The 10,891-nt window shown below is 44.1% G+C and overlaps 2 protein-coding genes across 2 annotated transcripts in view; one reads left to right on the forward strand and one right to left on the reverse strand.

Annotated features, from left to right (window-relative positions):
* The window catches only part of T265_06006 (hypothetical protein), a gene marked incomplete at both ends in the record, with an annotated part of 17,435 nt that extends 17,065 nt beyond the window's left edge, over positions 1–370 (forward strand). Inside the window, one exon of the mRNA XM_009171165.1 lies at positions 202–370. Within this exon, the coding sequence (XP_009169429.1) occupies positions 202–370 (169 nt within the window). The remainder of the gene's footprint in view (positions 1–201) is intronic.
* Positions 371–10,353: 9,983 nt separating this feature from the next.
* The window catches only part of T265_06007 (hypothetical protein), a gene marked incomplete at both ends in the record, with an annotated part of 8,708 nt that continues 8,170 nt past the window's right edge, over positions 10,354–10,891 (reverse strand). Inside the window, 2 exons of the mRNA XM_009171166.1 lie at positions 10,354–10,568; positions 10,706–10,856. Of these exons, the coding sequence (XP_009169430.1) occupies positions 10,354–10,568; positions 10,706–10,856 (366 nt within the window). The remainder of the gene's footprint in view (positions 10,569–10,705; positions 10,857–10,891) is intronic.

A 10,891-nucleotide genomic window follows, 5' to 3' on the forward strand; every position in this document is an offset into this window, starting at 1 on the left:
AGATCCTCAACCGTCCGGATCTTACACCGTCTGTTTCACAGGTGTTTTGCTCCTGTTTTGTGTTGAGTAAGAACGCACCATGCGATGTCACGGTGGTTAAGTCTAGGTCTCCTTGAATCTGCCTGGTAATTGGTCTACTCCTGAAGCACCTCAAGTGCCGGAAAAATTCCTGACTGCCATTTTGCTATATTGTCTTTGTAGCCTTCGAGCGTACAATTTTTGGAGGACGACACATCAACAGTTCCCAAGTGGCTTGATGGGATCAACAGACACACAAGCACATGACTGCTTTAAAAATATGACCCCGAGGTTGGAAATCTTCTCATACATACTGCATCTTACCCTTGGCTCCGCGGCTCAGTTTTCATGAGCATGAAGCTAATCTGTATAAGCCAAAGTATACGATGATATCAGAATTTGATGCCTGTTCTGCGCCGCAACATCCGGTAATAAGCCGCGCACTCCAGTGGCGCTCAATATGAAGCGTCGTAAACGGAGCTCACCTGAACTATCCGAGTTATACTCAGTCTCTACGTATACCTGTTGCGCAGTACAAGGCACGATAGCCAAATCTGAGGACTTGTGCTGTGGGCAACCACAGAGAAAATTCTTTTTGTCATGGAGGGATGTACTACGCGTTCCAGTTTTTTCTGTTGCGGCAATATAAACTTTCGTTGGCCTCGACCTGAACTTCACAAGAACAAACAACAGAATTACTGCGAGCGATCGGTGTTGATATCCGGCTACAGCGGTGGAGTTATTAAATACCTGCATGCTTCTGGTCAGTTGCTCTTTGTAATCTATTTGTCTTGCAGGTACAGCAGCGCTGTGCCGCCAAAAAATGCTACAATTAACCATTGTTTCTTTCATAGAGGTTTGGTGAACCTCTCTGAAACGATGACTAACCAGTCAGTCCCAAACTTTTCCGGTTGACTTCGAACCATCGTCCCCTCCAAAGCTTACGCTGGATCACCCCTGCTGGTAAGCCAGTCAGTTTCAGTGGAACAAGCAACTGGGGCAAGTCGCTTACTGGCAATTGTACTTTGACAGCCGCCGTAGACTAACGGAGGCTCCACAGGCTGGCCGAGTCAGCCAATAGGAAGGCTTGTTGGACGGAAATTTTGAACCGTATAATACGGAAAATAATGGGAAACAAAGTGAGTGTCGGCTCGCTTATTCAGCGGCAGAAGTAGCAGCAACAGCCCAGTTAGTTTGGTGTCCACCAGGCCAAATTTCCGTTTAAAATTCGAATTCCTGTTGGACTGACACGTGAGGTACAGATTTGGGGTCACTGTGCCTTGACATCTCTAGGTTTTGGTGAAATGTGAATGCTCAAACCATCCAGGGTCAGCAAAATGCTTTATGTTACAGCTCAGTGTCACAAGTTGTAACAAGCTTTTATCGCTCAACAACTCCTCCCAGAGCAAATAGACAGTGGGACCGTTAGTAACAACAGGACCTCAGCTAATCAGAAAGCCAGTCAAAGTTCTAACAGGATGCGTGCTTATGGGAAATGAGTTCTTTGGTTGACAAAGGTCTTTGCTTTCAATAATTTACTTTAAAACGTAAACCAGGATGTGAAGAACCACAAATTGTGCGTCCCTCAAAAATACCGCCACAAAAAATGCCACAGTTACCGAAAAATCCATGTCTGAGATGCTGGGCAAATGCATGCATGTAGGTCCGCATACGACACAGGGAAAACTGTCCGATTAGAGCATGTGGTCGACGTCTGCCAAGCGGCATATCAGTGGCTTCAGTGTTTTCATGCGTCTTGAGCGCCATCCGATAACAGCCTCAATCGATTGAGAAGAGGCTTATGTCCCCTGAAACTGGTATATTTCTGTGGAACTTTAAGCAAGCGTTGGAAGACGGTGCTGGCTGTATGTATGTATTTATGTATGTATGTATGTATTTTCGAATTTTTTGCTGCGAGCCACTTATGACCCACTTACGACGAAAGCGCAGTTTAGGATAGCGAATACTTGGTCTACCAGCAGTCAATTCCCCTGCAGTGACATACGGTCATATGAGAATTTCATCCGTAAAATATACCCAAGCCGATAAAAACAAGTAAAATTAGTATACCATACGATCGCCGTCGAATTTTTGGGGATACCGAGAATGCTATTTTTCTACGCAACACGCCACGCCCCTACTTGTTCGGTCGCCCAGCAACCAAAGTGATAATAATCGTAGCACAGCCTCAGCTCAACAATAAAGCCTGCCGTTACTATGACTATGTCAAAGTGCACAACCCTTGCCCTCATATAAGCAAATCAAGTCCTTGAAAGTCTGGAATGGTGTGAGATGCGCGACAATAACGAACCTGGCTAAAATATTTTTAAATCCTTAATTGTGAGGTAAACCCGTAAAATAAGTTAGCGAATTTCTAAGCGTTCAACCGACAATTGTCGATGTATGAAACTCCATTAGGAGGATAGAATTGTTCATACTTAGTATACAGCTTTGCGACAAGAGTGACCTCGCTGCACGGAATCTTGTGATAGCTGTCGAACCGTCTCAAAAAATCGTGGTTGGTTTCAATTTTACTCGCATTCAGTCGCACCATCTGAAATTTGCAAACTTCGCTGCATTAATTTGGTTTAATGATCCATGAAACATATTGCAGATTTGGCGGCCGTCGCCCTGTTGCAAACGTCACTGTATGGTGCTTCCGGAATATTTGTTTGCAAAGGTCTGTATCTGCGTAATCCACATGCTTCAGGTGCCTTTTGCTCTAGTGTAATTAAATTGAGCGACGCTGTTGGATTTAATCTGCCGGTAAGTGTAAGGAAATTCTTCTGCACAGTTTCCAACTCAAGTGATGTATACACTACATGATTCGGGAGACTATTGTTCCTTTAATGTTTCGTATTCAGCTTTTTTCTGCGTTGTTTAACATCCCTTGGTGCAAGAAAGTGGCCCAGTGTTTCCGAATAAGATTCAAAAACCAAACAGTGTACTGACTAGTTGTCGGCCGGTAATCTCAGCGGGAACTTGGTTTTCCCGTGTCATCAGAAACGAAACAATAGAGTGAAACGTAGCCGCGGAAACCTGGACGCGCGATAAAGTCAAAGCGACTGGGGCAGTTTACACCGCCGTTAGTCGCTTTTGGAATCGAAGCCCAACGGCTCTTGAGTGTAAATTATTCGCCGCATTTTTACGGACCCTGCAAGTGGACGACGAGTATCGTGTAATATTGGGGTTGTCATTGTTTTTGATTCCCTCCTCTGGGAAAAACCTAGTTTGATAATATCTTGTTCATGTTCCTTAGCTTGTTTTTATTCGACTACCTCTTACCTAGTGATGACAAAATGGATGGTAGTTCTTTAGGTGATTCGTGCGAATGAGGATTCGGGAGCAGCCCACCAAGTACGTGACAGTGTTGAGTACTTTGTATCCGCGACCATAAGCCCAAGGTTCATCCAAGCAACATTTGAACACAATATCGCGGTGACGCGGTGTGGAAAAGTTGCTATAGCCGGCGGGACACAGAAAGCCCAGGAGCGAAAAAAACACGTAATCCATTGGAGCCACCACCTTACGTCGTAATATATAGCCCACAATATGAATGAATAAACCGAATCAGCGAGCCAAGTCAAGCCTACAGCAGCAGCAAACCAATACAGTCCCGAATGCTCCACCTTTAATAATAACAGACTCATTATGTCTAAGTAATCGCAACTTTGGTGTAAACATTTCCCACTGGGGACCTCGTTTTTCGCCTTTTGCCACTGTTTTATCAAGCGGCCAACAACAAGTTTTTACATCAAACATAAGTCAAACACATGGTAAGAGGTAATGCCGAAAATCAGCTTGGTGCACTTATCTGAACCTAGGCCCACCCACTCGGGCTATAAAACATTTGCAGTGTAACAGTTTTGTACACAGTCAATCCACAAATCAAGACCTCCAAAAGAAACGCACACAGTTGCTCACCCTCCATTTGTATGTGCGACGAATAAGTGTGTATAAATTGGTGTAATCAAGACCGTAAACCTCCCGACTGGTAATAGAGGCTTTAGTATTTGCCCTCACAGAATACCTGGTATCCAAGACAGCTTACAACCCTCCTAAATGGTATGAACCGTTTGGACCAAGAGGTGATGTCTTCTGAACTGCGATTCAGTCCTGGTTATATCACACTCTGCCTCAGCGTTTGGCACTGGAGTAAAGAAAAAGGTTAATAATTTCCAGGTTTAAACTGCATGAGACTGTGTAAGTCGGAACCTTGAGGGGTGAAGAAACTCACTCTATATGGCACTTGAATTACGAAACCAAAAGTTTAGCTTTAATTCAATGGCGTTTAGCATGCACAGTCACTCACAAACTCGGCCTCTGCAACTTCACACTCGATCTTCGCTGACAAATTTAATGAGCGCACCAACTGATACTGAGCTTAGTTAGAGCTCCATCACCAGTATTTGCCCTAGGAACAACGAGTACTCAGACGGCCAAACGAGTGCTCTGAGACCTCTTGACCGCTTACATTTATTCAACCCCCAAACAAACTGGCCTCTTTGTAATGGTGGAGGGACCGGGCGGCACCTCAGTGTCTGCTATCAGTATTCATGAGAAAATGAGCCAGAGTTGGCTTAAGTGAACTTTGCATTGTCGTTTTGCTGTGTGTGCTGCTTTTGTTCGCCCTCATCACCTCCGGAAGCTTACAGTTAGCTTATACAGATCGCACCCCAAAATAGTGATGACAACTATAAGCGTGACCGACACCGAGGCGCTGCGCTTAAAGAGACCCTCAGCGCAACCCGTGGCGTGAACAACTGTTTCCCAACATACCCTGAAACTGGGAACCTCAGTCAAAATGGTGTCCTGAACTCAGGCGTACAACTGCCAAACTGCAGCTCATGCTCAGACAAAAGTATGCTTGAAATAATGCAGGTGTATTAATTTTCATCGAGGAATCCCTGGACATCTAGAACCAGCCCAATCAACATTCAATACGGGAGATCACCGGCCTAGCGAGTTTTGCGTGCACCCCGAGGTATCAAAATCATCGTTGATCAAACCCAGTCAGAAACCATGAACTTTCAATGACATCCAAATCTAACCTGTTTAAGACGAGATACCTACCTGCCCAAGGACCTGCACCGCATCAAAGCCATTCCGTTTGCTCCGTGCAAAGATGCGGCCGTTCTTGTTACGGTGGCGCACCCAGCAATACGCAAGCATTGCGGCCATTGCGCCAAAACTAAAACTAAACTACTTGTTGGCTGAAACCTCACCTGCACTCATCTAATCCTGCCTGCGTGACGGGACAATCACGTAGTGGTATTAGCTACCAGCACTCGCCTCTGGAGTTACATACCAAGCGGCGCCGCCTAAACTAATTAACCATGAGCCGAGATAGCAGATTTCCCAAGCAGATGCATCAATCACAAACTTGAAACAATGGCAGGACATGGAGAGATATGAATTCAGTATGGACTAAGGTTGATCAAAAAGCATCTAACACTCCAAAATTATTATCTCAGTGAAACCCAAAGAGATTGCTCACCGAAACTGATCTAACACAACTACGAAAAATCCGCTGCTAAATGAACTAAGGATAGAGATTGTAGTCGTTTCACAATCTTAGGTGAATTTGTTCGGTTGTTGCCCTAAAACATAAAAACCGAGAAACATACCAACGCTGCCTAGTTTGAGAAACATATATCGGGTCCATCTGTCGGGATCACTTTGAGTAGCCTGCCAAAACCCTAAATGGTCCGTTTTATTTGGTAACTTCTGAAGCCAGCTGACCTTCTATAATGGCAAACGTCTGACACAGGAGGTCCGACGGTTTGCCAATGTTGCCCAATTTTTTGAGGTAAAAAGGAAGATGAACAATGTCAGGGCAAAGTAGAACAGGGTCATCGGAGGGTTTCCAGTACACAAGTTATTGGTCATAGTCTGACAAGAATACACTCAGAACTAATCTCACAAAGGTTATAAGAAAAGGACCTGTTATTAAATTAAGCGTCCATTTCGGAAGCAGAAGAGATGGTAAACCTGCGTGAGCCTTCATGGTCCAAATTTTTCCCGGAAAAGAGACATTCACTATAGGCATTTGGTTCTGTCCGATTGTACTATACATGTATAGCATTACTGTGGCTGTGTTTTAGCCTCGCTTCGGGTGATGGAAGTCCATACAAGAAACAGTTTGGGCGCTATCGAAATTGTTATTTTGTTAGAACGTCAGCAATCGACGACCTATGGTTTCTCGCTGGTTTGATGATTGTTCGGTCTACCTATCTGCTGAGTGGAACCTTTGGTCTACGAATGACAACACAAAGATGTAGACCGGTTGACCTACTAAACAGTGGCTATTGTTTAGTAGCATGAAGATGGTAGACTTGATCGATCTCTATTGAGGTAATTAATTCATCTGAAAGTACGTAGACGATCACACCTTTTACGCGCCTCCCGAAATGATGTTTCTTATGGGTGGCAGGAATTCCAAATCCATGTGATGACCATGTCCAGGCAGTTGATAACTGCACTCCTATCCAATAATACCATTGTCCTGCACTTCTTGACAGTTTAGAGTGGTACGGATAGGACAGTGCATCTCGAACGAGGAAAGCGGAAGGTCAGAATCGGTAGTTCGTCCTACACTTGAGTTGATGTATACAGTGATGGACAATATTCCGTGATTCTGTGGTTTGATTTGCCTGATGATTATGAAAAATAGGAGTTTCGAACAACATTTCGTGTACGATTGTCGAGACCACCACTCAGCGAATAGTGAGGAAAACAGGAAGAATGTGGTTGTTTGCAGCCAATATCCAAAAATATTGACTAGTGGTTGGAGCTTCTTACTGGGAACCTTAGAGGCTGAGGACAATCAGTTTACGCGGAAGCGACCACGTGGAACAGGCGACCGCGATGAAATTGGTTGGAATATAAGAATATTAGGAGTTATAGAGTTTTACTGCTACCGTTTTGCAATCCTCGTGGAAAATTTTATTGGTAGACGATGACGTCTATCATCGAGTGAGTTCATCCCGCAGGACAACCTACATTCTGCCCTGCTTTTTCGGATGTGGCCACACTCTGTACTTGATATCCGACAGTTTGCCCATCTCAATAGCCGTTGGCCAGCACCAAGAACCAATGATTTCCTTAAATACACTTCGAATCCAACTATATACTATTGGAAATAGGCGGAAGGCCGTATGTCTCTAAGCTTTTGGGAATCCGAATCAACCTTCCTCGTAGCAGATAAGGAATGTTCATTTAAGTTTGTACTTGCGTCAAACAGATCATATGCATAATGCGAAGCCACATGATTTCCAGTTAAGATCTAGTCTTGAACAGAGCGTTTGTGACTCATGGTGAATAGAAGCCAAAACTAAGGTCGTTGGTTGCTCAGCAGATTACGCTGCTATCGCTGTATGGCGAAACCAGTTCCAATGCTGTCTGTTCAGAGTTCTAAATCCCGCATATCAAAGTGACATAGATGAGAAGCCTCAAATAAACGTGACCAGAGGGTTGGTTTCTGATGGATTTCTCAACTGCTGTAGTTGGCTTTATGACATGGCAAAGGAGATTGATAATAACACGAGACTCAACTGAGTTTCACCTGAATGTTTTGTTTGAATGTACCACACAAAGGTCATCTGTTGCCTCGGCTATCACTGCAAGCCTGTGATAGCCTAATGGGTTGTTTTTATCGGTGTTATACTATATATTACATAATCACAGTTACATATTATCTAAAAAAAACCTGACTTGTTTGTGAAATGATCTATTAAACATGCAACATGTGTATCCACTGTTGTTTTGTAAGGGAGCCATATGAAAACTACATTACGTCACGTGATCGGGGCCTAATGAACAACATTTGAATAACGGTAGGTCCGTTTAGAAGTGATCGACCCCAGAGTACGTACGTACGAACTGTACATACGAACCGTAGTCACCTAATGCTGTTAGTAATTTGCCTAGAATGAGACAGTTTAGCAACTTAAACATCAACATTTAATGTCTTTGTCGAAAGAAATTTTCTCGTAATCTTTTGACTAAGGTGTATCTATTGTTGCTTAAACTGAAACGACAACCAGAGACGCTCGCACTCGAGCGGCTTTGAGATTCTGGCAAGCTTCGTCGGCCGGCGATCACTGTTACAGCACTTGTCAAAAAATTCTTACTATAATGGGATCTACATGAGCACTTTCAGAAACAACTTTTTCGCGTAAATGAGCATATAGAAAGAACTAATTTTATGGACGAACTAACACTATCTAAAAAAATTTCGGGGCAAAATAAAACCCCCAGACCAGCACGTAAGCTGCAAGGGGGTACACACAACTATCTATTAGGGATCCCAAGAGAAGATACAGGTGGGATGCATGCATGAATGGAAGCGGGAAAGATCGTTTTCAATTAGCAACAGTGCGGTACCAAACAGGGCTGGACAACTTCAATCTCGACGTGAGTATCAACAACCTAACCAATTTCACTTTCTGAGCTGTAGCTCTTTTTTGTGGTCTCGTGTGAGCTCGCCATAGCTCACTGGGTATGGCCCGAAATGACTGACGCGTCACGGTAGCTGGGCAGTTCATATTTTTATTTATCACAAGGCCTTGACCACCACCAAGACGTTATGATTAAAGTCACTGAAAATCCGTCCACCCCTTCAACGTCCACGGCCAAACTGATTGAGGAATTCATGTTGCCCCCAAGAATTATGTGTGGACGAGCAGATTTACTAGTTCCGTTGGTCACAGTACTGTTGGGTGAGTCATTTATTCTGTCTACGCTTATCGATCAGCAACGAGACTCTCACACACCAACTACGCATAACTTTCCGTTTCGGCTTCTGATTGGTTCACCAGTTGTCTTTTCATGCGACGGGTGTCTGTACAGTTCTGGTTACCCTTTAAAACAGCTAATCAGGTGGCATCCAGACAGTTACCCTCTGATTGGTGGTCCGATGCATGTTTTCGGTATTTGCGGTTGTCTATTATGGGGTTCCGGAGAGGCTGAAAACGTTTGATAATGGTAACGTTTGATTGCCCAGCATTCAAGTTCGTGAGGCCGAACAATATGTTGACAAATAAAGAAAAACGGATTTAGTTTGACGCCACACGAATATTCTGAGAAACTATCACAGTATCACGTTACCACATATCGTTATCATGTATCTCAAGTGATAGACATGGCATAAATCTCAAGTATTCTGGTACATATTTAGGAAATCCTGTGCCATACATCCGAAACTCTTCCAGGCATCATTCATCCATAATTTTTAACTGAATGTTTTGTATTCTTCGCGTCTTCTCTTTGGAATCATCGGGAGAACGGGGACCTTTCTGGACACTTGACCTCGGAAAACAGGCGCGTTTGTATGGCAGTGCTGATAGGTGCAACTAAATGCAATTTTCTTTCGGTTTTATGTTCATCCAGGAATGCATCAAGAGGAATATTCTGCGGTCTTAAATACCTGATCTCGGAATAAGACGATGTTGAAGGGCGGCAGATGGTTTACTTTCAAAAAGATGTCCGCGACTTCATACGTAAGCTCCGAGCGAAGGAATATGGACAGGTGGGTACAATCCTACGCCAGAATTTTGACATATGCTTTTTATCCTTCCTGGGTTGGAGATAGTTGGACTTTGGGCTGTCTCCAGGTTTTTCTTGTCCAGACCCCTTGATTCCTTCTCAATAACGAGCTACAGATCGCACATTTGCTTCCTAAGTCCATGGTCACACTAAGCAAAATATCGACCCAGGCGATTATTGATAATGTCGGTTGTTGGCCTATTCTGATAACAGGAGGGTGAGGGACCTCGACTGTTTCTAATGATCCAGCTACTGTCAAGACCTGTGTTTCGAGTTATAGCGGTTGTTTATGGACGATGCGTAGTTGGATCACGAAAATCTAAGCCGAGTAAGAAGTCTCGTCAGGACTGGTAGTGCATTGTTTCCCATGTTCAATAACACATCGCCCATCTGATGAATGCCAGTGGAAGTAATACTCCTGAAACTGCCAGACGGACTGGGACATCTAATCGCACGCTGTATACTTAAGGACATTCTGGCAGCAACAAAGTGCATGAATTTTCTGACCGACTGAGTGAACCATCATTTTTGACTGAACCAGACAAGAGGTAATACACAATATCCGGGAAGGTCAAAACGACAGTCAAAAGAACAGTGCTCTGCTAGGTGGCGGATTTGTTCGCACAGTGACCCCTCTGCAATTCACTCTGGTAAAACGGTTTTCAAGCTAATGGGTTGATGTCATTAAATCCATCATTCAGTGTTGGGTTTCAGTAACAACTGTGTGAAAACGAATCACATTTCTGCGCGAATAAAAAAGCTTCATGTAATTATCATCGGGTGGTTAAATTAGGGCTTGTTACCATGATAGACCGTCAAACCGACCGATGTGTGGTAATTGCGTGTGTGATTTTTACGGACCAGAACGTCTGCGTCAGATTTGTTCATGGACCCTGGGAGCAGAAACTCCTGCATGGTCACCTTCGTCATCATCATTGACAGCATGACATCGGTGTTCAACACCGACGCTTCACTGCCGTACAACCATGACTTATTTGAAAGCCCTATTGTAAAGAAAAGAATAAAGTTGGATGGGGGAGGGACTTAGTGCTAGCTTAACATAATCATTCCGAGGTGCCTATACCTGCAGACATTCACTAAGGCAATCCGGATAGAAACTAACAACAAGAACGCTACTGACATCGGTTGGCAGCCATATCGTGTAGTGTATCCAACCAGGCACAGTGAGGATCACGTGGTATCCATTCTGGAAGGCGAGTAGCACCGACAGCACCCAAGCGTTTCGTCATCTTTTTCATACTCCTCTGCCAAGTCAAGGGTTGGCCACCTCTCTGTTTACGCCACTCCGAATTGGGCGTGGAGAACA

The sequence above is a fragment of the Opisthorchis viverrini genome (assembly GCF_000715545.1).
Source record: "Opisthorchis viverrini unplaced genomic scaffold opera_v5_121, whole genome shotgun sequence".
NCBI lineage: Eukaryota > Metazoa > Platyhelminthes > Trematoda > Opisthorchiida > Opisthorchiidae > Opisthorchis > Opisthorchis viverrini.